Here is a 27,695-nt window from a genome sequence, read left to right on the forward strand (position 1 = left end):
TGCACATCAGGCATCTGCACAGGCTGTCCAGTCCAGCAAAGGGTGCTGGTGCTTGTGCAGTGATCTTCACATGGGATGTGGAGGATTTTGTGGAGGCATCATTGGTGATCTCTCTCCAGGCTCAAGAGACCCACCTGAACCAGCTGAGCAGCAGCAGCGGGCAAAGGCATCTGCTGTCAGTCGCAGCGTACTGAAGGAGAGGGTTTTCCTTGTGTCCAAGAAGCCACAGACACAGACCTCACGTGCCCTGAACTCCCAGCTGCTGCCAGAAACACCTCCCATTTAAGACTCATAACCCACGTTCTCAGACAGATGTCACAGATCTACAATATTAGCACCTAGAAATTAACGGCTTTCACACTAGCTATTTCATACTATTGACTGCAGTAACGAAAACACACATGCCAACAGCTGTCAACACTTAAAAAGTGCCCAGAAAGGAAATTTAATAAAATATGGCTGTTCTAAATTACACAAATTAAAACGTAATCCCATTTTAATTACAAGGATGGCAGTGCTGGAGGTTTATTGTACAGTAACGTTTTTAAAACATTATTTCAGCTTAAAAGGAAACAATCGAAACCAAGTCATCAGTATTTTCATACCTTTTAACACAAGGAAAAGATGGGAGGGGGAGGAGCCTGCTCGCAAAGAGAGCACAACAGTGTCCTTTATACAGAAGGTCGAAGCATTACAGTCTTCCTGAACAGAAATGGAATAAGACCAGAATGCATTTGACCAGAGGCCAGATTGTCAGGCCCTAGCATTTGAGCACGTACAGGGTAACCTAGTCGAGAAGCCGCAACCCACGGTGTCAGGTGCGGGCCTTCCATGGCCTTCAGCAATGGGGATGCCTCTGGCGGGCCCTCTCCCCAGGCCGCTGGGGAGACAAACAGCGGCGTGGCGGGGTCAGTTCTGACCTGGGGTGTCTTCTGGCCCACCGCCGAGAGCAGTTGCCTCCCCCTGGTTTAGGGCCCGGTTCCGAGGGCTGGCGGAAGCCTTTAGAACAGATTGCCCCCCGAGCAACAGTCAATACTGAGCTATTCAATCAGTGGATGGTCAAGTAGAGAAGTAGGAGTCTTCCCACTCTTCCTCGTCTGAAGGCTCTGGCGCACCCGCTATGAACAGCCCAGCATGCTCTGCCCCTGCAAGCAGGTAAGAACGAACACTTGTCACCATACGCGTGTGGAACTGAGCTGGCCAAGCCGAAAAAGCACGTGCACAAGTTGCACAAGCAAGCGGACCTGTGGTCAACCACCCAGGAGCATCCTCCGTGCAGCCGGAGCGCTCTGCACTTCAGACAGGCCTGGCACGGGGATGAGAAGCAAGAGCTCACCTTGGTCCACGGCGATGGTTCTGCGAGAGTTTGGAGTAGCGCACACAGTTCCAGCCTGGCATGGACAAGAGGAGAGAGTTGAGGCACAAGGCAGCCGCTCATGTCTATTTCTGCAGCATCGTTATTTGGAGGACATGTGAAAATGCAGCCTTGACAAGATGAAGGAATTAAGTTGTCCTGTTGCTAAATGACTGCATTGCTACACACTGAACGAGCTGCAAGGTCTAATCCCTCCTACCAAACTAACAACACAAGGCATTTTTGCACCTGGGGCCTCAGAGGGTCACTGGGGTTAGAGCACTGTAGAGCAAACGCATTGGGCAGTGATAACCAGGAGCTGCTGAAACTTTAGAAGGGGAGAACGGATCATTCTCTTCCTCAAATTACAAATCATTAACTGCAATGACTTCTTGTTGCTCACTCTGTAAGCACCCGACTAATAAACAGCCTCAGTGTTTCTCCATTCAAGCATGGCAGAGAAAGAGCAAGTTTCAGGCAGAAACAGCCATTCTCCAACACAGCTTAGAAGCTTTTATCAGAAGTGGTCTCCCATCCTGCTCAGCAGAAAGACAGTGCACAGGAAGCTACAGGTTTCACACTAGCATTCCTCAACTCTGTTTCATAGCTTCATAGATTGTGGAGTCGGAAGGGACCACAAGGGATCATCGTGTCCGACCCCCTGCCCTGGCAGGAAAGAGGACTGAGGTCAGATGACCCCAGCCAGGTGACTGTCAAGCCTCCTCTTGAAGACCTCCAAGTTAGGTGACAGCACCACCCCTCTTGGCAGCCCGTTCCAGACTCTGGCTACCCTTACTATAAAAAATGTCTTCCTAATATCTAACCGAAATCTACTCTCCGCTAGTTTGCACCCATTATTCCTAGTCACTCCCTGGGGCACTCTGGTAAACAGCGCATCTCCAATTCTCTGTTGTCCTCCCTTGATAAATTTATAGGCAGCTACAAGGTCTCCCCTCAGCCGTCTCTTGTGAAGGCTGAAGAGATCCAGATCTCTCAACCTCCCCTCGTAGGGTCCTGCACGGAGGCAACTAATCATGTGAGTGGCCCTCTGAACCCTCTCCAGATTCTCCGTGTCCCTCCTGAAGTGCGGCACCCAGAACTGGACGCACTACTCCAGCTGCGGCCTGACCAGTGCCGCACAGAGGGGGAGCAGCACCTCCCTCTATCTGTTGGTCATGCAGTTTAATTGAAGGAAAACCATTACCGATTTCTTCTTGATGTTGCCCCAAGTGGCCGTGATGCCTTTCTTGTTCTTCTGCATCCTGAACACATACTTATCATAATCCTTCCTGTAAAAACAGTCAGTCAGTCAGCGTTACTGGGAGGCCTAGTCTGGGGATACTAGTTAGGGCGGTTATAACTAATGCACAACAGTCAGTGCATTGGGCAGAAAATGAATGGAGCTGTTCTAGGACGAGCTGATGGAGTAGCAAACCCCAAGCCTCTCCAGAAGCCAGCACAACCACCGCAATTGTGCGCTCCTTGCTGAACTGGCCCTCCCTTCGACTTCCAGTCACCGACTACTGCCGAGAGCCGTCACAAACAGGCAGCGTCTTCCTTTATGAGCATAATACGCTTCCTCCCACTTACCAAACCAGTCACGGACAAGCTCAGTGTTCCTCCCCTCCTCTGAAGTGAAGCCTTTTCCGTCAGCCACAGCAGCAGGAAGTCCAGCCTCCTGAAGCTGCTGAGCGTCCTCCACGACCACGAGCCAGGTTTACATTAGCAGCCGTCAGACATGGAAAAAGCCTTTGTGCAAACTGTGCAGGTGCAGTTTTACCCACAGAAATGCCGCCTGGCCATATAAGCTGCATCTTGACTAGTGCTGGAATAACTATACTGGTATGAAAAGCACCGCCACTGCATGCCTTCATGGGCATTTTGAAGAACTTGGGGTGCGAAAAGACTGGGGCACATTTGTACAGCACTGAAGTGCTCCAAACTGGATCAAGATTAAATGAATACTCTTAGAGCAGCAGTTCTTACTCTTTATTTAATAAAGATTTATTACTAGCACCAGCAGTACCCTACTCAACGTGAAGCTTGAGCACTAATCTGTTCTCAGACTGAAAGGCTACAGTCAATGACTCCTTTTCTGGATGCCTGTTTCCTAGTTCAAACAGCACAACTTTGTTAAACATCTCTCCATCCAAGAGAAAGTTCACGGGAACGCAGGGTTTACCAGGCAGGTTCCCAGCCAGCACACACCACCAGTATCACACTCACAAGAAATACAGGTGCTTCCAAGGAAGGCAACAAACCAAGGGAGACAGATTAACAACTTTTAACTATAACTAGATATTGGGCCCTTTTAGAATCTTCTCATGTTCCCAGTTTCATTTAAATCCTCAGCTTTCACCCTTCATACTTCCTGGCCATTAGCTCTGCGCCACGTGAAAGCCAGTGGCTGCCTCCTCGCCTTTCCAGCACTTACGCTGTGCATCTCATATTCCAACTGCATTTCAGTCTGCTTGTCAAGTTTTATTAACAGCCTATTCCTCTGTTCACTTGGCGTTTGTGAGCACGATCACGAAGCCTTCTGCACCATCGTTAAGGACTTACCGTCGCATACCGAGTTTTTAAAGAGTCTGTCACAAGAGGACAGCAGTCGAAATGGTAAAAGCAAAGCTCTAGACCGGTGTAGTTACAAAAGCAATTTATATGAAAGAGGTGGAGACAGAAGTGGCAAGAAAACAAGCATCTGAAACTGCTTCCTAATATAAAACTATAACTTTTCTCTAGGGCAAGACGCACATAAAATTACCCAAGACACTGTATTTTATAGCTCTTACCTGTTGATTGATCCCAGCATACTAGGACTGATGTGCTCGCACTGAGGCGTTTTCACCCAGGGGAAGATGGATGAGGCAGGCGAGATTGGATTGTTGTCCATGAGCTCAAAGACATCGTCATCTTGGCTTTCCCAGAAAGCTGGTAACTGCAAGACCACATCAGCACCAATGACCTTGCACTTCTAACTCCTCGGCATCCCTCACCCCCCCATCAGAGCCCCCTGTGCCAGATTTCCGGTCCCGCAGTTAGCCCTGCAGGCCAAGAGACCCCCCTGCATTATTAAACCACGCACATTAAAGCTTGGCTATAAAAGCTTAATAGAAATACCTAAAGGAGAAGGAAAATAGTGAATAAGGGCCTTCACCTGCAAGCTTTTTTCCCCCTATAGATTAAATCTAACTTTTTTTTTTTAAAGGTGGGGGGGACAAAAAGGGAGAAAAAGGATGATGTACTTGTTATTTTATATTAGAAATTCAGGTCTTGTCTACCTTGTTCTTAGAAGACAGTGGGAAAGCAGAGAATTAAACTTTACAACTTCAAAATATCAACATGGAAATGAGATTACATATAGTTCGGGCCACAGCAAACCAGAATCTTTTCTGACAAACTGAACGTTGCTTTGTTCCAAGTGTAGGCAAGAGCAGAACCAATGAACAGTTTATTTGCTACTGCAGACAAAGCCTCTGGATTGCTAACATCTATTTAATCCAAATGCAGGGTAAAAGCTTGGGGAGAAGAGATATTTGTTAAATTCTCCACCTCTGCATAAAATCTCCCAGTCTGTATCGAGAGTCCCGGTCCGCATTCAAGTCTTCCAGCAAAACCACACAAGACTGCACTCGGCAGGCCCACTGTTTCAAAGCTGAAGGAGATTTTACCTTTGAGAGAGAGGGCATGTACAGACTTTTCAAGATCGTGGTGCACATAAAGCAACAAGAACTGGACAGCGATGTCACCATCAATACATTCCCGCTGCTCTCTGTTTGTAATGTGCTCCGACTACTGCCAGAAGGCAGGTTTCTTAAACTACGTCATTCAATTTCTTTGAAAGCAGATTTACCTCTAGTCTTCTATTCTGAAAGGGTGATGTAGTGAAAATATCATCATGGTTGTCTTTTGGCAGCTGATCCAAGAAGTCTCTCATCTGTTGCTTCCTTTTAAGAGTTCCCGCTTTAGCTGTTATCATTACTGGCTGCTTCTTTTGTTCATCTACCAGCACACATGACATTTATTTAGAGGCAGCTGTCAAAAAGTGTGGGCCTGTGGATTCTTAACTACTGTTACAATGAAAAATCAGCCAAACATTTTCATATGCTATTTTAGAACAACATCTTTGCCCCCAAATATGAAATCAACCCCTACAGAATTAAGGCAGCCAAGCTGCTATTTCCCTGACAAATTCCACGAAAGAATTAGATAACCAAGGACAGGCCCCAAAGGATTAGTTGCACTGAAAATAGAGGATGCTTTTTCCAGTTTTAGTACTACCGTTTGTTCATGGTTTGTCATGTCTTTTGCCTAAAATGACATGCCAATACATATCAAGTACTTTTAAGCAGATCATGTTTACATGTTTAAACATAGGCAGGATCTTACTAAAAGGCCAGATTTGAACCGTAGTTCTGGAATTAAATTTTGTATGATGGGATAGGAATGAACTTGGGTGTAGGAATGAACCTGGACATCCTTTGTAACGGCTGCTCTTGGTTAAGGTTGGGAGCGGGGTGGGCAATGAAGTGTGGGCACGGGAACTGAGAGAGTTTGCCTTTTCTGTGCCTTCACCAGCCCTTTCCTGCAGCCAGGTAACATGGAAGGGAAAGCCATGACTGAAGGGCAGAAGGGACAAAGGAGCCTGGGGACGTACACCCGAAGTGAAGGTTGGCACAGATAGGGATATAGGAGCTGGGAAAGTGAAGAACTGGAGATTAGATGAGAAGCCTGGGAAGTGGCAGGACTGGGACATGGGATATTGGAGTGGATGGACTCAAATTATTGGGGGAAAGAGGTACAGGTCTGTGCCTAGAGTACAGTTCCCTCCACAGCCTGGTGTGGACACCAAGTCTCACCCTTCTGGCTTTAGTAACTATCATCACTGAAATCCAATGGAAGTAGACTCTGTTCCCTTCCAGTACTTGTCTTCCTACAGGATGCCAACGTACTGCTGTTATCAGGTGGCGGCAGTTTATGTCGGGGATCTAAAGGGTCAAACCTGGCTGATGAACACTCCTTATCTACAACTAATAAGGCAGAGGCCTAAGGACAACAGCCATGCAACCCCAATTCCCTCCCGGAGCAATGCCAAGGGTCCTGTAGCAAAAACAGTATGCAATCATGACAGACTGTGCCCTAATGCAGTGGTTTTCAACCTGTGGTTCCGTGGATCCCTGGGGATCTGCAGACTGTCTAAGGGGTGCATGAAAGGTGACTATGATCAATCAAGAGTATGTGAATACCCACACTTACAATTCAAAGGGGCCTACACACCATTCAACATTTTTTAGGGGTCCACAAATGAACACGCAAAAAAATAAAGCCACTGCCCTATTGCACACTCATGTGGGGGCTGAACGTAGATAGTACACCCGACCATTCTGACTTTTTTTTTTTTTTTTGAGTCCTTGATATTGCAACCCTGATCATGACCTTTGAATGGAGTTTTGAGTAAAACACTCCACTGCAGTATCACCACTGTTTAAATCCATTCACGCAGGATGGATTAAAACAAAAAACCCAAAAGGGCTGAAAGCCAGAAAAATGATGATTCGACAGGAAGGCCAGTACCTTTTTCTGCTTTTTTTCCTGAAGCAGTCGTCGTCGTTGCGACGCGCGGCTTGGAACTCTTCGTCTGATGCTCTTCCATATACTTCTGCTGGCATTCTTCAGCGGATCGAGTACCGACAGTCATTGCTACATCCACCCAAAAGCCCTTTCTGTGTTTTGGAAAAGAACCAACCGCACTGCAAACAGTATACAAGATGTGATAATCTTGAGATTGAAGTAAAATGTTCAACAACTGGGGGGTGGGGGGGGGTGGGGTGGTTAAACAACAATAAAAAACCCCCCAAATCACATCTCTGAATTGTCAGATTGAATCCACTTATTTAAAGAGATTCTTGGGTTAAAAGGAATGCAGAGTAATCACTTGCTAAACTCAGGGAGAAAGTCATTTTGTGCTGGGCACAGAAATCTGGATCCTTTTTACATTTTACCTAAAGTAGCTCCAGTTCGTCAGTGATTACTCACAGAGATGCTCAACCTTGCGCAGCTAGCGGTTTAATGAATGCGTGGTGGCAGTGAGTACTACCGGTCAGTATGCAGAATTAGAAACAGTGTTCCTTCCTTTTATTGTGGTTGAACAGCCCTTATTATATCCCAAGACAGCTCACTTGCTCAGCCCACTTATTTGTGTGTACACCTCTCCTTTGTGCCACCTTGCTTGCCTCCATCCTAAGCTAAACCATCCTAACCTTTTCAACCATTTCTGTTGTGAAAGTGTATTGCATTTTAGAAAGTAACCACCCTAGAGTCAACCGTTTCTTCAAAGATCTCATTTCGGGTTTCTTCTATAACATATTTGCTTTTTTGCAGCTCCTTTACTGACCCAATTTCAATGTTGTTAATTTTTAAACTAGTAGCATTTTCTTCTCTACTTTAGGTATTTCTCCAGAATAACATCCTTTGCACCCAAATTCACCATTTAACTTGTGTCAGGTAAAAGACTAAAAAAGTCAGATCTACGAGAGAACTGAACATAAGAAAAAATAAATATTAAATCAAAATAACATTTAATATTTGCTTAAGCTAGCACATCTGACTCTACACTGGCTACATCAACCAAAGTGATGGTAGGTTAAATTGAAACGAGGCAGTTACATTGCCCACAAATGCAGCATTACAGATCATAATTACTTGCCTACGTAGCTTCTGTAATTCCTTCTCGGTCCAGTCTTCAGTTATCCCTGGAAAAGGGCCCAAAGAATTCGGTACCTTTCCTTTGCTAAATTCCTTTAACTTCACTGGGGAAGACTTTGCACCACTGGAAACCTTATCATCAGTTTTTTTGGTAGATGCTTTTCTTTTCTTCTCTTTTATATAAAATTCTTCATCGCTTTCTTCCATTTCCGATTCAGACAGATACACAGGAATTTCTTTTCCCTTTCCGAGAGCTCTTTTTGACCTTCTCAAGTGCAGAGGGGAACTGCCAGACTTAATAGCAGGCATGTGCCTCTTGTGTGACTTAGAACGAGATCCACTTGCATCGGACAGATCAAACATTTGCTGACCGTTGTGGGAAGAACTAGCTGCAGAACCTTTCACTACTCTTTGCTCAGAAGATGCTTTCTTTGTTTGGTTCTGTGAACTTCTTAAGTCAGAGGAAGATTTATAATTGTGAGCTTCTCTTTCCAAAACAGGTTTCACTTTTCTTTTGATGGACACCGAGGTATCTTCACTGGATTCATCTTTACTGTCGCTTGAGGATTCCTCAGCAGACCGTTCTTCGTGGAGGCGTTGTTTCGTTAATCTAAGAGGATACCTGCAAGTCTGTAGAACTTGGCTTGGATTTGTTCTGTGATCTCTGGTATTCTTTTCAAATGTCATCTCCTTCCTCTCTGTAGGCTTTCCTGAAGTCCTGAAATTATATCTTAAATTGTCTAACTTCTTACTATGCAAGGGAGTCAACATCACAACAGTCTTTGCCTTAATTTTCTTAAGGTCAACTGCAGAGTCAATTCCATCCAGATTTGAAATAAGGTGGCTGCTGCCTTTCTTATCACTAGACACGGCTCCTTTTTGGGAATCTGCCTTCCTCTCGCTGTCTTTTCCTAAGGAAAAAGAAGTTATACATATTTGTTATATTTTCATATATACCAAGACGAGTCCTTCTTGTGCTGCATGTACACCAACTGCAATTTCCAGGACTGGCTACCTCTAACTCCACACACCGTTGTTAAACAGGTAAATGCCCCCTTCTCGCACGACCAGAAGCTGAGGGAAACTAAGTAGAGAGCTCCCCAGCAGACAACGTCACGAGAGCCTGTCTATCAAGACAATAGTAGAACAGAGGTCCTGAGATCACACGTTTGTTCATCTGCTTGTGCTGGGCTAAGCAGCGAACATTTAAGCAGCCTGCTTCTCTGCAGACATACAGAAGCCACCTCAAAACCAGTGGGAATTAGTGTTGCACTAATGTTACACTAACTCCCATTCTGCACTGCCCCCTCCGTGCAAAAGGAAGGCATGGCACAGGCAGATGGGAGTTACCTTACCGGGGCACCTCTTCCAGGGCGCGTAGGACTCCTTTCCCCCCAGTGTTCACAGGCTGCGATCCCACCTCATACCAGGCAGGAAGACTAGTTTAAATTCCTAGCGAGCCTGGCAAAGCTTCCTGCCTCCCTGCCCGTCACAGATTCTACTTCACGAGGGTACAACAGAAGTGTCGTTCTGCCCTCTTGCATAGAGTCCCGCTTATCAAGGCAATGTTAGGGAGCCCAGTCTTCTCAAAGCCACCAGAGAAACAAAGGCTACATTGATACATGCAAGGTAGCACAGTCCACTAGACAGGGCACGTCTGTATGCCGATATGCAGGAGGGTAGGGAAGAGAGCTACTAGCTCCACATCACATTTTATGTATGTGGGTAAAAGTTAGTGTTTGATTTGTGTGGCGCAAAAACCCTTCTACTCAAAATGAGCAGAGCGAGCAGGCCCCGCAATGGACAGGGCTCTTCATGCAAGAGACAGTTATGCAACAGCTGGACGCACCCACCTCAGACTACAGAAGGAGTTTAGAATAAGAACTACAAGAACCTTGAAGGTTTCAACATGTAGACATTGTACAGATACAGAACACGAGATAGTCAACAGGAAATGCTGAATTTTAATCTATATAAGCCATTCAGCTACAAGTTTCATAGATGTTAGGGGCTGGAAGGGACCCCAGATCATTGGGTCCAGCCCCCTTGCACTTGTATTTACTTTGGTGCAGAGCAAAAAACATTTTCTTTGTTGCACGACTGGATCTTCTATGTGTTTCAGTTACTCAAAAGGATTTTTACCTACTTTCGTTTCAAATTAGCTTGGAGTTTAGTGCCTTATTCCCCAAAAATGCCTTATAATAAAGTTTTAAGAAGTTTGATGAGGCGATATACCTTGTCCTCTATTTATGCAGTCAGCTTACTTTCTGCAGTTCATTTTAGGTTTAAAATTGGATAAGGTGTTGTTTTAATTACGAGTTATACAAAAGTCACTGGTCAAGATAGCTTAAACATTTTCAACATTGATATACAACACTGCTCAGTTTTGTAACTGATCCACCGTCTTACACCAACTTCCTCCCCCAGCTTCAAATGATCGTTCACTGAACCTCGTGCCCTTACCTGTTTTTTGGCTTTTAGTTTTTCCTTCATTTGTCTTTCTTGCATCTTTTCTGTTCTTCTTCAGAGACCTGGAAATGGTTCTCTCTCGGGATACTTCACTATAGTCCTTGAAAAATAAGACAATAAATATACACTTCTGCTAGAGATTATACTTGTCAAATGTATTGAAACAAGTACTGAGCAACCCATAAATTCTTCTGGACTGTTCTCCTAGGGTTGGGGGATTTAAAAAAGAAGTTATGTTAGCATAACATGTCACCAAATTGTATTAGAATGACGACTCTGGAGCATAAATCCCGAGTCAAGCGTGGGACCACATGATGAGAGCAAAACAGCAAATTTATTTATATAAATAAAATTACAAATCTCTCTCATTAAAGAAGATTGGATTTTAGCTGCCTTACTAGTGATGTGGACATCAGTTTGGGAGACACTTTCTAAATAGTTTATATATATATAATTTGTAATTGTATGAAACTACTAAGAAAGGTGTCTCCCAAACTGATGTCCACATCACTAGTAAGGCAGCTAAAATCCAATCTCCTTTAAGTTTCAGGATGCTTTTTTAAAACCAACTAAAGCTAAAGAACTAAGGGCATGTCTGTGTATTTGTTTTAATGCTCAGTAGCCTATTCTACTGCGCATTAAAGTGGTGTGTAAAAAAACTGTGCTAATACACTAGTGCGCAGTAGAATAGGCTACTGTGCATTTAGTGTCACCTAAAAAGCATGCGCGGCTGCTACTGTGCATTAGCCTAATGCAGATTTATTTAGTACCTCATACTGGAGGTACTAAATTTAGTGCGCATTAGAAAAGGCGCATACGTGTGTAGATGCACCTATTTTGTCCCAATTCTTTTGCAAATCTATATGTGAAGAGAAGAAATAAAAAACAGCACAGATTAAACAAATGGGAGGCCCAATACACTGACAAGAGCTTCTTCCCTTAATTTGATCCTAATGTTATTTTTAAATTCAAAATCAACCTTGCAGCTGCAAGAGAAAACACTGAATCAGCATTTTGAGGATGCTTCCATGACATACACACCTGACAGCATAATGTGGGAGCAACCTCCAGTTTCATTTATTTGCTCTCCTGTTGACACTAAGATAAGGAAATGCTTTTATTCCTCCTTTTCAGTTGGAACAAGACAAAAGTACTGAGATTTAAGATCCAACTGTCCTTTAAAAAAAAATATATATATATTTTTTTTTTTTTTGGTAAAAGAAAATCTGACCCTAAGGGTGCCTGTAGACATGTGGGACGCCTGCTTCAACATGCTGTAATTACAGCGAATCAGAGCAGACTCAATTAATCAAGTCTGCTGGACCATGCTAATTAGCACACTCCAGCAGCCTTTGCATCTCAAGTATTTAGTGTCCCCATGCTTTAAAAATGGCAGTGGGGATACTTTAACTAAAGCTCATTTAACAAGCTTTAGTTAAAGCACCCCCACCACCATTTTGAAATGTGGGATGCTGAATGCATGAGATGCTGAAGGAGCTTTAGTTAGAGTGGCTCCTGAGAGCTGCTCTAATGAAGGGACCCCTGCCCCTGGAGCACATGTAAAGACGCTCTACATGCCCTACCACTGTAATTAGTGGAGGTGCCAAACATCTGGCTCACAAAGCTGTGTCATCATGTCAGAGATGCTCCCCACAGGGCCCAAAACTTGGAGATGAACGTTGGCAGTGTTAATTGCTGCAGCTCCGAGAGCAGCAATTCATGTTGCCTCTGCTTGTCCCACCAGAAAAACTAGTGGTACACAGCCACACACAAATCTTCCCTGGTTAGTTTATAGGGTACAAATCTACCCTGCCTTCTGCTTGACTTCAGATTAATATTGCTAATTATGTCTGTGATGAGTCCTGGAGCTGGATCCAGAGCACAGGACTCTGACATCTGGCGCACAGAGCTACAAATCGGGTGGCAAGAGCATTAAATGCCATGGGTCCCAGAGCTGCAGCAGCCAACACTCCTCCCACTGCCAAGTTTTCAGTCCTGCGGGCCAAATGACACCCTCACACTTTTGATCCATCCCATGGACCAGCTCAGAGTTTGACATCCCTGTAATACAGGATATGTGGCACAGCATGGAAGTGAATTTGAGGCCCAAGGCCTTAACCACAGAAATATTCTTATCCAAAATTGGTCTCTTGAGAAGTAACCCACAGTACAAAAGAGTTCTGCATTAAGAGATCAATCTTGGATTTTGTTTAGACGACCATGAAACAGCCTTCAAGTAACAGCACGTATGAGAGTCCTACCAGCAAGTAGTTTGTTCCACCTCCTTCTATAGTCACATTTAGTGTCCGATCAATAACCTCTCGTTCTCCACACCAGTAATGCAATGGTGGTTTAAGGCGCCGGCCGCTACGGCTGAAACTTCCATGTGAGTCGCCTTGCACAGAACTGCTTCCAGGTGTCATAGCTACGAAAAACCAAACAACCCAAACAAACCTGTCTTCAGCAGGAAATAAAAACACTCAGTATAAATAACTGCATTTTTAAAGGAATCGTAGAGGCAGAGACTGACATGTATAAAAGTTCAAAACACTGCCTTTTACACCGATTTGCATGAAAAATAGCACTTAACCACTAGCCCTATTTTTAAAAATGCTTAGGTCCAAGATTCTCATCAGGGCATTATAATACTTTGCCCCCTAGCAACCAAGTTGATACTGTGAAGTCTTGAGTGTTTTAACTTGGCTCAGAGGTTAATTAGCGACACAAAAATTCACACACGGGGGAGGAGCAAGTGGAAGGATACAAAGAAGTGGAGAAGGTCTGAACCTACTCATAGATATACAATCAATTGCAGGGAAACATTGTAAGAGTGTAAGTGTGCAGATGACACCAAAAAGAAGAGGAATGGTGGTTCATATATGAGGGAAAAGCTCTTGACAAAGATATTGCTGTATACTGAACTCCCTGGGGAAGTATTGTATGAAGTATTAAAACTGGGAGAGTTATGAAGGAGAGCTCATGATAGCCATGCTCTTAGGCTAAGGAAGATCAGCTTGTATTAAGATGCAAAACAGAGGTACCGAGCTAAAACATTGGCATTCTTAGCTTCAACAGCAAACCTGAAATCCCATAACTGTTCACTTTGCGCCTGGAAACTTGTCTAACAACTCTTTTATTGGACCAACTGTATAGATGGAAGAGGTCCCCAACAAACCCCCTGTTCCTTTGCACATAACCTTTCATGACAACAATGATTTCAAACACAAGCAAACGCAAAACTACAGCTGTAACACAAGGCTGGCCTTAAGGGAGATTGAGGAAATATTTAAACAGAGAAGGTATGGCTGCAAACCAGAGGAACTGAAACCGAATCTGTGCATGGACTAGATTTATATACACCAATAAGGAAAAAGACTTGCAATGCAGTATCATGCATATAAAATGATACTAAGTATGCACGTAGACTGGTCATCTCTTGTAGGCCAAATACAGACTAGCTTATGCCAACCATATCTCCTCCCCACTCCCAAAAGGATGGGTGGTGCCTCAATTTATACCATTAATTATTGTAATATACATTAGATTAAACAAAAATATCATGGAACATGCAAGTCACCTGCTCAGCAAAGAACAAGAGCTACTAATACTGCTAATGGTATCCAGGTTGTAGCCACATTGGTCTAGAGGAAAAGGCAATCAGGACTTATAGTAGAGATGATATAAAAGATATCATCTCTACTAAGAGTCCCAATTGCCTTAATACTGCCAAAAGATGACAAATGTCTTGTCTCAGTCTTCACAAAAAATGACCAGACAACTAGAAAAGTTAATATAAAACAAAGAAAGGGGACCCATCTCAAAAGTAAAGAGCACATCAGGAAGCATTTGAGAAATCTGAAGGAATTTAAGTTAGCAGAACCTGGTGGAAGTCACCCTCAGGAACTGAAGCAATTAGTTGAAGAACAATCAGAGCCACTGTCAAGTGTCTACAAACTTGTGGATGGAAAGCAAAGTCCCGAAGGGCTGGAGGAGAGTAATATAATTCCCATTTTAAAAGAAGGAGGAGGAGTACCCAGAGAAGCAGAGACTGGTGACCCTGACTCAGTGCCTGGGAACTTACTAGCACAAATTTAAAGAGTCAATTTATAAACATCTGGAAGGAGAAGGAGCTCACTAGCAGCAACCACTGATTTATTAATAACGAAGCATGCCAAACCAAATGATTTTCTCCTTCAATAAGGGTTACTGGTTCGGTGGCCAGGTTAGTAAAGCTTGAGCCTGTGCTACATGCCATTCTTTTGAGGGAGCTAAAGAAACACAGGCTCGAGTTACCAGTGGATGGACATGAAAGCAATTGGACAACTGCTAGCAAAGACTAACCATCAATGTTAGACTCGCAGGTCTCACATGAATCTGCTTGGGGTCCTGTGTGATTTACCACATTCGTTAGTGATGGACGGAGAGTATACCAACATAAAAAGTGGGAGGAGTTGGAAACACTTTAGAAGATTGAATTAAAATTCAAAAAGACCTTAATAAATTGGAGAATTGAACTACAAGCAATAAAAGTGAAATTTAAAAGGCAAAGAGATGGTGCTCCAGAAAGGTACAAATAAAAGTGGGGGATAACTAGACTGGCAGTAGTCTTGACAAGAAGAATGTGGGGCTATGGTGGATCACATAAGTCAGCCATGTGATATCATAAAAAAAAGCGCACGCAATTTTGGATTGTACTGAGAAGCATTGCATGCGAGGCACAAGAGGTAATACTATCATACTATCACTCTAGCTGGTGCTAGGTAGGCCTCCGCTGGCACGCAGTGGCTGGTTTGCAACACTGCGTTTCCTGAAGGATGTGGAGGAAGAGAGGATCCAGAGGTGAGCAATAGAGCTCAGGGGGTTGGAATGCAAGCTACATCAGGAAAAACAGAAGGAACTAGGAATGCTTAGTTTGAAGTAAAAGGAAGAGATGGATTGGGAGACATGATAGTAGCTTTCAAGTACCTGAAAGGCTGCCACAAAGAAGATAGAGAAACACTGTTTTCCTTTGCCCCAGGTAGAACATAAGGCAAGTGGGTTCATCTGCAGCAAAGCAGATTTAGACCAAAGTATCAGGAAAAAACCCTAAACTGTGAAAGACAAGGGAAGAGTAAAACAAGCTGCTCAGGGAAGCTGCAAAGTCTCGATGACAGAAGGTTTCTCGAAGTGGAGGCCAGACAGACATCCACCTGGGATGGCTTATATGCATGGAGTTGGCCGATGTGACCCCAAGCAATTCTAATGAACGAGCAATGTCTTCCACAAAATAGCTCATCACAATTGAAAAAATAACCAGTGTAGGCACTCTAAAAAAAACAAGGAATCTGATTAGTTTCTTAACTCAAACGGTTAAATACCTTGTCAGTTTGGACAAGAAAATGGAGTAAAATTACTCAACTGTTTTCACTGCTCTTCGATGCTACTTCATAAGTGGCGTTTTTAGGCGTAGACTCTTCTACATCATCTGGTTCATCTTCTGTAACTTCCAAGTCACCCATTTCAACTGAGTCAGATACTTTATTCCCATCTTCACTGGTACCTTTTGCTTCTTGTTCTTTCCTAGTTATTCAAAGTTTAAATGAAGAAAAACTGGCTAAATAATTGAAGTCTGTAATAGTTTAGTATTGGTCAGTTGTACCTGAAGTATGCCTAAAATATTCAGACACAGTGAATTAACAGGCAAGGTGCTTGTGCAATTCTCCCTGCCATGTCCCTACCCCCAGCACAGCTAAGAGTGCAGCTGTGTTTACTCTAGATGCATTGCACACAATTAGCCAGGCCAGCGTGCAGCCTCCTTTACTCTGGGGCAATTCATATGCTGGTTTGCAACTCCATAGTCAAACAGACACACCAGTACAAAAAAGCCATCCATCCATCCAGGGCAGACAAAACTTCTTCCCTCTAATAATTTGGTGACTAGGATTTATCTGGGATCTTCATCCCAAACTCAGCTACCTTAATTTGTTATGTGCCAAATGTCTTTTCCTGGAAACCTTAAGAAGTTTCCTAAACTTTTAAAATACTTGCATGGTTTATGGGGGTTGGCTTCTCCAGTTTAGGAGGATGACAGAGAGGTCTGGTAGATCTAGCTTTAAATAAATCACCTTACTTTTAAAATGCTGCTGGCATGCTTTTTGCATACACTTATTTTTACCAAACTTCAAATGTATTCAGGCATAATTCTTAAAAGCATGAACTCACTGTACAATATTAGATTAGCACAACAACAACAAAAGCCCCCCAAACAAATTACCTCCTTAGTTCCTCAAGTAATTCCTCAACATACACTTTCCATTTGGGAGGAAACCCAAGTGAGAACTTCTTGGCAAACTGGTATGGAATTCCTGTTTGAAACAAACAAAGCGGTGCTGTTACCAATGGATAGTGCATAGCATTGGAGTATAATAAGAGCTAGTACCCTACTTTCCACTTCTTTCCCTTCCAAGGTAAAAATGCAGTTCAATGGACTAAAGGGGAGGAGGATATTAGCATACTTAAGGAGCCCGTGCTGTGCACAGTAAGTTCTGCCTGCAAAAATACAGCGAGTGACCCACTGACCCTCCAAGACAGGGGCTGGCGACATACAGGTGCAAGCCAAACCCAGCCTGTAGAACTGGGGCAGGGGTGAGTGGCATCATGGCAACAGGCCCAAGTCTACGCCAGTGCCAAGGCAGGGCAGTGGGGAACTACACTGCTGGGTAGCTGCAAGCTGCACCTGTGCTTCAACTGAGGGAGCGTGGGTGCAGCTCTCCATTGCCTGGCTCCAGCAGTAGCAAGGACATCAGTCTCCACCACTGATGTGCTGCCAAAGTCCCCCAGCCTGCCTAGACTGGAGTGGGCTTGTTCTGGCCCATGGCTTGGACAGGTTGCTGATCACTGCTCTAATAAACACTAGGGCTGTATGAAGCTCCAGTAGCTGATTCAATTCGGAGATTCGGCCCAATTTGAGGACCAAATCCGAACTGAATCGTGAGACCAATTAAAAGCTCTGAATTGATTCAGAAAAGCTTTGGAAAAGATTTGTCTGCTTCGGAGATTCAGCCAGACTAAACAGGCAGCCTGCAGCTGGTAAGCCAATTGCGGTTGGGAAGGGGTATGGGGTTGGGACAAACTGGGGGCTATGCCCTGCTGCCGCATGGAGCAAGCTGCATCTGCATCGCGCCCCCCCACCCAGCACCGGCCGGGTAAACAGCAGCAGGGCATAGCCCCCATGGCTGCCCTCACTGGGGCAGAGGCAGGCACAGCCGGAGGAGCTATGGGAGAAGCCTCCGGGCTCATCCCCTGCACGGCCCAGCCTCCCAGCACTTTATAAGAGAGCCCCGCACTCACTGGCTCTGGCAACAGCCATCGAGGCCTCTGAGGGGTCATGGCAGAGCCCCACAATTCAATGTGGGGCAGTGGGGTGCAGCGGGGATTGCTCCCCCCCCCACTGCCTGGCACCCACCCCATGGTGCTGGTGCTGTGCGGCTCAGCAGGGCGCTACACGCTGTCTGGGAGCTGGAGCCTGGTACCACTCAGCCCCAGCTGCCAGACATTGCGCAGGGCCTTGCTGAGCCATGCTGTACCCATGCCATGGGGCAGCTGCCACGTAGGTGCCAGGTGGGCGATCCCCGCTGCCCCCCACTGTGTGAAGGGGCTCTGCCACAAGCCCTCAGAGGCCCCAATAGCCGCTGCCAGAGCCAGTGAGTGCGGGGCCTTTTTTCCCTTGCTTTTTAAAGTGCCGAGAGGCTTGGCCTCTCCCCAGCCAATCCGAATCATCAAGTCAGCTGAATTGATTCAGGACAGTGATCCAAATCTCTGAATCGAATCACTGTCCTCCAAATCAGCTGAATCCAAATCCAAATTGAATAATTCCCTATTCGCACAGGCCTAATAAAACACAATCTCTGAAAGAATTGTGGAGTTGGAAAACAACTATGTAAAAGTTACCAAAGTCTTTTTCTAAAGGCAGTAAAATAAAAAATAATGGCATCTAAACACTAAATGTTTTAGCAACAGCTTTTCATGAAGTGTAGTGCAGTGCATAGTACATAAAAAGCAGTATCATCCCATATTTCTCCCACTGCTGCCTCCAAGACAGGTGCAAGGTAGACCTGTAGCCCGTAATTTCAATGACCAACTTTAATTCAATAACTGACAAGACATTACTTTGAATACTCAGTGATGGACACCAAAACGGACAAAAGAGAGTAAGCTTAATTTAAAGCTCTAAGGTGTGTAGCTAGTTTAACTCTGGATCTAGCATTCAGAACTTGGTGAAAAGCTTGGGACAGAATGGTTTCTTGCCTCACAATAAGCCTAGTTCTTCTCTGTTGCCCGAATAGATCTGTTAGTAGCTGTAAGTGCTGGATAAACATGAAAACAGATGTTCTTTTCTTGAATATCAATTCTCATCACAATCAAGACCAGATCTTTGCAGTTTCTTCATGCTTTTATGCAAGGACAAAAAGGCACATTTGCCATAACTTCTCCCAGATATTCCAAACTACCAAATTTTGCAGGATTGGTCACATATTTCTATTGGCTTAACAATATATGTTTAAAAAAAGGCAGACTCATGAAAAGCTGCTGGTTCTATAATAAATCTTGGTTTTCAAGCTCATGTTTCATGATATTTTGCTAGCAATTAACCACTTAAAAGCTGAACTGCAAAGAAAGAAACCTGGACTGCTTTTAGCAGAACATGCACTTTATTTTAATGATGGGTCCCAGGGTCATTTAATACTTGTGATATGTCACCAGAAATGACTGGCCTAAGTCATAAGAAGGAAATTTTGCAAACTGGTAATATTAAAGAAAAGGACATACCCATTGGCCAACTCCTTGCTCCAGCAAGATTACATCATGATTGTAACATCAGTGGAGCAGATGCCAACAAGTATGGATCACAAAAGGTTCTAAAAAGCTGATAGCAAAAGTAATTTTTCAGTGTTTTACAATATGTTTGGACTGTCCAACTGAGCCCAATTGGCAGGATGGGGTGGGATAGCATGTATTGCTGAAGTTAATATAATCATTTAGTTTGCAGTTCACCTTTAAAGTAAGCTAAGCTTTTATTTGCATTTCTTTCTTGTGCACAGTTTCTAAGTTGCTTCCTTACCTTCTGTCCGCATTGAATTGTAATTTAGTTTTCCTTCTAATAAATAGACGTTGCCAGATGACGTTTTAACTTGGTTCCAGCCTATGCGTTCCACAATGGTATTACTATGCCAGCATAGGCCATTCGTGCCTCTAAAGGAAAGAAGAAATACAGAAGAGAAATAAATGGCTTGTTTTTATTATGGAAAACAATTCACAGCAGAGTCCCAAGCTCCAAGAGTGGAAATGCCAAAATTCACAAAACTGGCTATGTTAGCATTGTAATGCTCTGGAAGAGGGAATGAATTCTGAAGCGTCAAGATCTGTAATTAGTACAAAGTTGCATTCTGCATCAACACCCTGAAACAAACTGAAGCTTTTCCAAACACCCCTTTCAAGAGATGAGGAACTGAAAGTCTCAAGGCAAGCAACAACAACAACAACAACAACAACAAGTATGTAAAACGAAGAACAGGACAGAGATAGAATAAGCAGGTGTAAAATGGAATTACAAAGCAATAAATTGCAGATGAAGGAAAAACCTACACAAACAGTTGTACGGTATGAGTTACTTTAATAAAACCTATGTACCTCACTGTTGTAAGGTATTCGTGAATACAACAGACCACTCACAAGAGTGATTTAAAAAAAACAACATATTAGACATCAACCATGCAAGCACAGGCAAGAACATCCATGGCTATAAGATAAGGGATACAAGTCCTCACAGATAAAAACCAAAATCTGTAGGTAGGAAGATAAAAAAAAAAAAAATGGTACCCTTTACTATTTCCACAGTCACCCCTGAATTAGGAGGAATAACAGATATACAAGGAGGACCTGTAATCCTTGAAATACTTTTATCAGTGTAGCCATAAGGCCTCTCTTTCCTCCATACTACTAGACAGGAGAAAACAACTAGCATTTGCTGAATGAAATGAAGGCTCACAGCCAAGTCCCCACCAGGTGAGGAGCTGGGTTTCTTAAGAGTCCCAAGCACTGGGGCCTTCTCCCATTTTCTTTGTGAGGAGGAATGTACTTGAGCAACTGTGGGACCAGTCAGCACCAGCCCTTCGGAGCTGCTAGGCAAGGACAGGTCTGTTTTTAGTGCTCTTAGACAGATGATTCTTTAACTACACTATTTGCTATCCCAAGTAGAGATGACATATTTGTATAGATGTTATACAGATCAAATAAGCTGTTATATTTTACACTGGTGTGAAAAAGAAGAATAAACATCACTTACTTCCGATTTCCTTCGACACATATGGCTGTATTATTGTTGATTGCCTTGAGCTTCCAATTACTTAGGCAGATTTGTGACTGCATATTTGAAAAAGAAAAAAAATTATATCATTGGTATACACAACATCATTATGCAGTTGTTTGAAGACTATTTTAAGGTTTTTAACCATTAATTTTCATTAAATACTTTTCTCTTAATGTTAAAACAACACACACACACACACAAAAGTTCCTGCTTATCTTAGCACTGTTTTCAAAGGCAGAATTCCTGGAAGCAGTGGTCCGTAAGCCATGGCTCACAGGCAACATGCTGACCCTCCCATGTTTTTTATAGCCATAAGGAACGGAACAGTTCAAACAGAAGGTGACAAGGAGAGCAAACGCCTACAGCATGTTCCTTACCTTTTCTCCTTGCCTACTTGTACTCCCTTATTGTTGGGAAAATCCTGTTGTTGCCACATAAAAATCACTTAACATGTTTCCACTTTTACTGTTAAAACTCTTGGAAGAAGCACGAGTAAAATTTACAGGTGTATGCTACACAATCCTCAGACCCCTGAGAATCCTCCCTAATCTTGGGAGCTGCTTATTACTTCTGGAGAGTAATGAAATATCACTTATTATGATAACTGTCTTGGAAAACATTGAACAACATTTTACTTAAATACATATCTACAACTACAATGATTTTAGCTTAAATCTCAGGGAGGATTTCCTCACTAGAAGAGCAGGACAGTGGAACAAGTTGCTGAGGGAAACTGTGGAATCTTTTTTGGAGATTTTCAAGAAGTTGAACAGAAAACGTCCCAGATGCTTTCGGAATAACACATCTTGTACCTGCGGAGGTTTGGATGAGGCGAGCTCCCTTCCAATTCTATGATTTTACATCTTTTCTTTAGCTTCTTCCTCCATTTAATGGACTGAAGAACTTTTGCCTTTTTAAAAACATTACGCTTCAGCTGTGATCCACTAAAGCATAGATCTGCAGTCAAAATCTGACACAGAATTGAATACTTTGGGTAGAGACAGCCACTACCTGAAGGTAGTATTTCCCCATGACCATGTCTATAAAGTCTGACAGCTTTACATCTTTTCTGAGGTTTGTCCTTTGCGTCTAATTATGTTTGACTATTAATAGACAACTATTCCCAGTGTTTCTCTTATTCTGATCACAGGAAAATAGGGCTTGAAGGGATCTCATGAGGTCACCTAGTCCAGATCCATGCTCAGGGCTGGATCATCCCTGACTAAACCATTCAAGTCTGTACAATTTGCTCTTGACAGTTTCCAAGAATGGAGGTTTTACAGCTTCTCTATGCAGCTGTTCCAATGCTTGACCACCCAGAGCCAGAAAATTTCTCCTAACTTCCAACCTGTTTCCTTGGCTGCAGTTTGAGGCCATTGCTCCTAGTTCTGTTCCCTAGGCTTGTCTCTGTAGCCTTATCTCCATCCTCTCTATCACCCTTCAGGTATTTGAAGACTGTGATCAAATCCCCCCTCAGTCTTTTCTTTTCCAGACTACAGTCCTACTTTCACTTTTTGCTCATAGATCATACTGCCCAGGGCTTTAATCATCCTTCCTGCTCCCCACTGTACTCCTTTCAATCTCTCCTTATTTTTCTTGAAATGTGGGGCCCCAAACTGGCCAGTTTTGATTCAGATTTAGATGGTTTTCAAACAAGAAAAAGTTCCAATATTTTTCCCTATTTCTTTCTACCACCATTTTTAAAATTGCGCTTCTTTCATGCTTTAATCACAACTAAACATAGCAGGCCCAATATCTGCAGTCCACAGTACTGACAGCCTGCAGTTTTCCCATAGTGGGAACATGCAAAGCTTACCAACCTTACAGCCACCTGGTCTAAGCAGCCTTCAGGTAAGAGTTCGGATTCTCCTGAAATTAGAACAAATCTGTTTGGGTGAGATCTTAGCCCCACTGAGGGCAAGGAAGATGGACATCTATTTAAAAGATGCTAAACTGATTATGGAACTTTAACCTCAGCTAAACATTAATTACTCAAACAACTGTGACAATATGCCAAATTAGCTTTCAACCTAAGCCTACAAAAGCCCAACACTAAGAGTCTGTAAACAGTTGCATCTCAACTTAATAAAACAAAGCAAACAAACAAAAATTATACCCTACATTAGTGCACTAGTCATCCCATAACAGTTGACAACCTTTTGGAGTTTATAAAAACCAAGCTTGATTTTTTCTAACTTTCTAAAAGGAAAAAAAAAAAAGTAAAGCTGAAAAAGGTGGGTTTCTTTATTTTTAAAATGGTTATTTGACTGAAACACTTGTCTAATTCACCTCAGTTCTCCATCACCCCTGTACCTCCCTCTCGGAGGCAGCAGAAAAATGTATCTAGGAAAGATTTTAGCCACAAGCAGAGAAGCTAGGAGCTGAACGGGCCATGAATTCCTCTCAACCCCAATGTGGTCTCAAAAGAGAATGAAAAGCACAGGGTCTTGCCAACGTAAGGAAGACTGGACTATTCCTGGTTCTGTTTGAACTGTTTTGTGAAGAAAAGCATATCACACAAAGAAGCATAAAAATCTGAAACGCTTCTCTTTTCCAGGCTTTGATAGTGCACACTATCATCCAACTCAGGTGGGCAGGGAATGCTTATTTTATCAAGATATAATTAGACAAAGAAAAAAAAAAAAAGCCTTCCCCTCCTTAACAGGAAGGTGCAATCCAACAGAAGACACATTTTAAATACTGAAACTTATTTCTTGCTGTTTTTTGTTTTTTTTTTTTAAACACAAATACCACTAATTATGGCAAATCTCAGGTCAGATTTAGCATATAAAATACTTCCATTGAACTAGTTGACCCACCTCTTTTTTCGTATTGCCATCATTTGGATCAGCCTCAACTTCATTTGAGGTGACAATACCGTCTCCTCCTATGGGTTTTTGCTTTCTTGGTATATGAACAGTTGGAGAAGAAAACATAATGTTACAGAAGCACTGTGTGGGCTTCTGATAACCAGTCTCCAATGTCTTTTCTACTCCTTGACCAGTCTCCTGGTTCTTGAGTTCCAATATTCTTCTTTCTTGCACAAATGTTTTTTTACCACCAGAGTTTTCTTTTAACTGATTTCCAGTTTTAGCAGGGGTTGAAATTGTTTTTGTCGTATTCATCACTATAGTTTGAGACAGTTCATCATCAGCATCGATCGATTCCACAAGAAAATCATCATCCTGGTTGCTGTCATTGTTTATCATGCACGCTTCATTAAAGTGACTGGGTGGTTTGACGAACACAGATTGGACTAATGGCTTGTTCACGACTGTTGAAGGGGGAATGTTTCGGTTAACTTGGTTTGAAGATGTAGGATCTGTCCATTGGGGGGAAAAAGCAGAAAATAAAGTAATAAGGGGAAGCAATGGATGGTTTCAAGACTAGTAAACATGCATCTATACAACTACAAGCCTGATTCTGTTCCTACACAAGATCCGTTGCAGCAGAGACCAAAAGCCGCTTTCATCAGTTGACACTGAAGCAAGCCCTCCAAAACTACTAACTCAGCTACTACCAGGACCAAGCAGTGCTTTAATTTCATGCTTGGACAAGGCTCCACCACACAATACACAAACTGCAGCTAATACCTGTACTTGCTAATGCCTTATCAAGCTACTGCTACAATGGGGCTGACAAAGAAACTAGCACAGAAATATCAGATACTTGTACACAAGATTAAAGAGGAACACTAAGAATTTTTTCTACTGCCCAAGTAAGGGAAACATTACGGAGAAATAACATGGATGAAGTTTGATTAGTATTGCCAGAAAGAAGTTAACTGGTGAAGAAACAAAAAACAACTGCTTGAATAACTATAACCTGAGATTTAAGTAAGACTCCCCATCATATAAAAATCTGTGGTTCGCAGCCAGTAGACTGCGTTCTCCAGTGAACTGAGGACCTGCTTTAAGCGCAAATACAAAGTGAGGTGAGGGAGACCAGCCCATGTGTTTCTGTAGTGACAGGCAGTGTGTCCCCTGGAGATGCTATGCTGCTCTACACACCAGGAAGCTCTACTGACAGACAGAGCTAGTTAGACAAATCAAACCAATATGCAGTAGAACAGGGCTGTTCAATTAGCAGCCTGGAAGGGGTTAAACTGCTGTTCCCTAGGCTCAAACCTGGCCCTGCTGCCCAGGCTCCCTTCCCTGCCCCAGGGACAGGGCAGTGTGGCATGGCATAGCCTTCAATGGCCCAGTGGGCTTGAGTGACATAGTTCAGCAGGGGAGCTCACAGCCTGCAGGCTAAGGGTGAGCTGGGGCAGCTGGATGTGTAGTGCAGTATTATAGTGTCACTTAGAGGCTAACTCCTACGGTGTCTACCATGGGTGGCCTAGAAGTACAGGCAGGTAGGTGACACCTTTCTCCAAGCAGGCAGTTTGCTGGATGTAACTAATCAACAAACTTCATTATCAGCCACGTTTTATACCAGATGACTCCAACACTTTTGGACTCAAAATGAAGGAGTGGTACAAACCCAATAAGTAACTACTGGACCTATTTTTGGTACTCAGTTCTACTGGAAAAGCTGTATATGAGAGAAGAATTTCAGCTGTGAAAAACAGGTTTTTTCCCCATTTTCAGCCTTTTCCACTAGAAATAGGTGGGGAAGGGAACAGAAGATACCACATTCTTCCAACCATATGAAATAGCCCCCAGAAAGAAACTGCCCACGACATGGAAGTCTACTACCTACAGTCCCAGAAAAAGTACCTTTTTGCAGTTGCTGCTGTATTTTTTGTTTCAAGCGTAAGAAAAATTTTTGAGGAGATTCTACTGCAGGAGGGTCTGACGCCAGAGAATCAACACTTCTGTGTCGTACCACCTTGGTGCAATGCAATACTGAAAGAAAAAACAAATTTACTTTGATTAGGAAAGTGAAGGCTTGTGTAATATTAAATTAGTTTAGTCATTTTTCAGTCAAACTGAACGTATACTTCATAAGACATTATAGGAGCCATTAACAATACAGAATAATTTTTCCAGTTTCTGTACAGCCGTTCCTAGGGTATTTCTAGGAATCATTCATTCTGTATTAAATACTGCTCCAGGTAAGTTAAATTTTAGCAGCAAAATTCTTGTCCCATTTTTCTGATCCCCATTTTCTAAATTTAAACCAGATTTAGCTTGCTTCCAACTGTCCATCCACTCTCTGATACTATTGTCAGAGAGGGGGGGATATACGAAAGGAGAATCATTGATAGTATCTAATTATCAGGAGGTCTTAAATTTGTCCCTAAATCAGAAGAGGGGCAGGCAGTTTGACCCTCACATCCTGTTTCTCTACCACTTGTCCGTCCCCTCCACACCTGCATCCCTGCAGTCTGCCCCCCTACCTATCCCCCAACCCTTGCTGCTGCCCCATCCAGATGCACTGCTCCTGCATCCCCTAACCTGCTCATCTGACCCATACCCCAACCCACATTTTTGATTGGCAGTAGTGTAGGTCAAGGGACAGGGTAGCATCATGGGCTGAGGATGGAGAAGCAGCATGTGCTGCTGCCACAACCCCAATGCAAGCTGCTGCTGCCACATCCTTGACTTATGCGTCCTCAACCCTCACTGCTCCCCCACCTGATCCCGACCCTGATGCCACCCTTCCCGGTCCCTGGCCCTGGCCTCTAACCTACACTCACTGGATTGCTGCCAACTTTGTGGCTGGTCCAGCAGCAGCTCTGGCCCCAGCCGATATCGGGGCTGGGGCAGAGCTATAGTGCCGGCACTTCATCAAGACAAGGTGGTTTTCCACCCTGTTAATGGAGGGGGAAATGACCTTCTGTTGGATTCAAGTAAATACAGTATATATATAGTGTATATCTGTTGTTTCCCCAGACCCCACACTCAGGTGTAACCCAAGGAAAATAAGACATGGATTTGACTGGATATAAATCATCTGTGCACCAGGCACCCCACAAAATCCAAGTTTTTCTTTAGCAGAGGCTCTTCCACCTTGTTTTCCTGGGACGATCCGATTTCCAGCGGGAGTCAGGATCATATCGCTGTTGCTTTTCATCTCTCCCAGTCTTCCCTTGAATACCGTCGGCTGCTGGTTTTCGCGAGACACCTTGTCTTTCATTCTTTGGAAGGCTCTCGCCGGAGACTCGTGCGAGGCTGTGGCGTACGTCTTGCCTGGCAGCAAGCCCTCGCGCTCTAGCAACAGCATCTGCTGCCGCTGACACAACGCCGCCTGCATCGCGGACGCACCCGATCCCGCCTTGATTTCACTGAGGTCGAGAGACTCCACGCCGGCCCCGTTGGTCAAGAGCGTGGACTGCAAAACACGCTTGGCCTTCTCGGCCGCTTCCGCTTGCCTCCATTTCGCGTCCGAGGACGTCGAGGGAACCGCCGCGTCTTTGCCAGCCCCCGCTTGAAATTTAACCAGATCTTTCAGGGGCGTGAGCGTCCCCGATGGGATGTTGCTCATGAAAACGGCCTGCAGAGGCAGACCCGCCCCAACCCCAAAGGCAGCTTGGGAAGCCCCCATTCTTTTAAGGGGTGTAGCCATTATCGTGGCGGCAGCTGTGGGGGCGAGGGTGCTCGAGGGGGCTCCTAAGTTAGCGTGTCAGGACCGGAGGCACCTCTGCAGAGGACCCGCCGCAGCTGGAAGAAAAACACGGGGAGACGGAGGTGAGCAGGGGGGGTGGGAGTGTGTGCGAGGGGCGTGTGTGAAGGGTGTTGGAGGGGGGGAGGTGTGTGGGGGGAGTGAAGGGGGTGTGTTTGGGTCGTGTGGACAGTTTGGGGGGATGTGGGGGTGTGTGAGGGGGCGTGGGGGTGGAACGGCGTGTGTGGGGAGATGTGTCAGGCAGGGTGGACA

The 27,695-nt window shown here is 44.0% G+C and overlaps 1 protein-coding gene across 1 annotated transcript in view; it reads right to left on the reverse strand.

The window, feature by feature from the left end:
* Positions 1-416: 416 nt before the first annotated feature.
* MIS18BP1 (MIS18 binding protein 1) overlaps positions 417-27,695 on the reverse strand; it is a 28,930-nt gene continuing 1,651 nt past the window's right edge. The window contains exons 2-17 of the mRNA XM_014601330.3: positions 26,831-27,481; positions 25,595-25,723; positions 23,696-24,198; positions 20,853-20,929; positions 19,629-19,759; positions 16,782-16,872; positions 15,927-16,087; positions 12,790-12,953; positions 10,523-10,628; positions 8,061-8,970; positions 6,929-7,104; positions 5,208-5,356; positions 4,147-4,292; positions 2,559-2,643; positions 1,337-1,391; positions 417-1,145 (exon numbers count right to left, since the gene is read on the reverse strand). Coding sequence (XP_014456816.1) covers positions 1,060-1,145; positions 1,337-1,391; positions 2,559-2,643; positions 4,147-4,292; positions 5,208-5,356; positions 6,929-7,104; positions 8,061-8,970; positions 10,523-10,628; positions 12,790-12,953; positions 15,927-16,087; positions 16,782-16,872; positions 19,629-19,759; positions 20,853-20,929; positions 23,696-24,198; positions 25,595-25,723; positions 26,831-27,386 — 3,525 coding nt within the window. The 5' untranslated portion in view covers positions 27,387-27,481 and the 3' untranslated portion in view covers positions 417-1,059. The remainder of the gene's footprint in view (positions 1,146-1,336; positions 1,392-2,558; positions 2,644-4,146; positions 4,293-5,207; positions 5,357-6,928; positions 7,105-8,060; positions 8,971-10,522; positions 10,629-12,789; positions 12,954-15,926; positions 16,088-16,781; positions 16,873-19,628; positions 19,760-20,852; positions 20,930-23,695; positions 24,199-25,594; positions 25,724-26,830; positions 27,482-27,695) is intronic.

This window comes from Alligator mississippiensis, chromosome 2 (genome assembly GCF_030867095.1).
Source record: "Alligator mississippiensis isolate rAllMis1 chromosome 2, rAllMis1, whole genome shotgun sequence".
In the NCBI taxonomy this organism is placed as follows: Eukaryota; Metazoa; Chordata; order Crocodylia; family Alligatoridae; genus Alligator; species Alligator mississippiensis.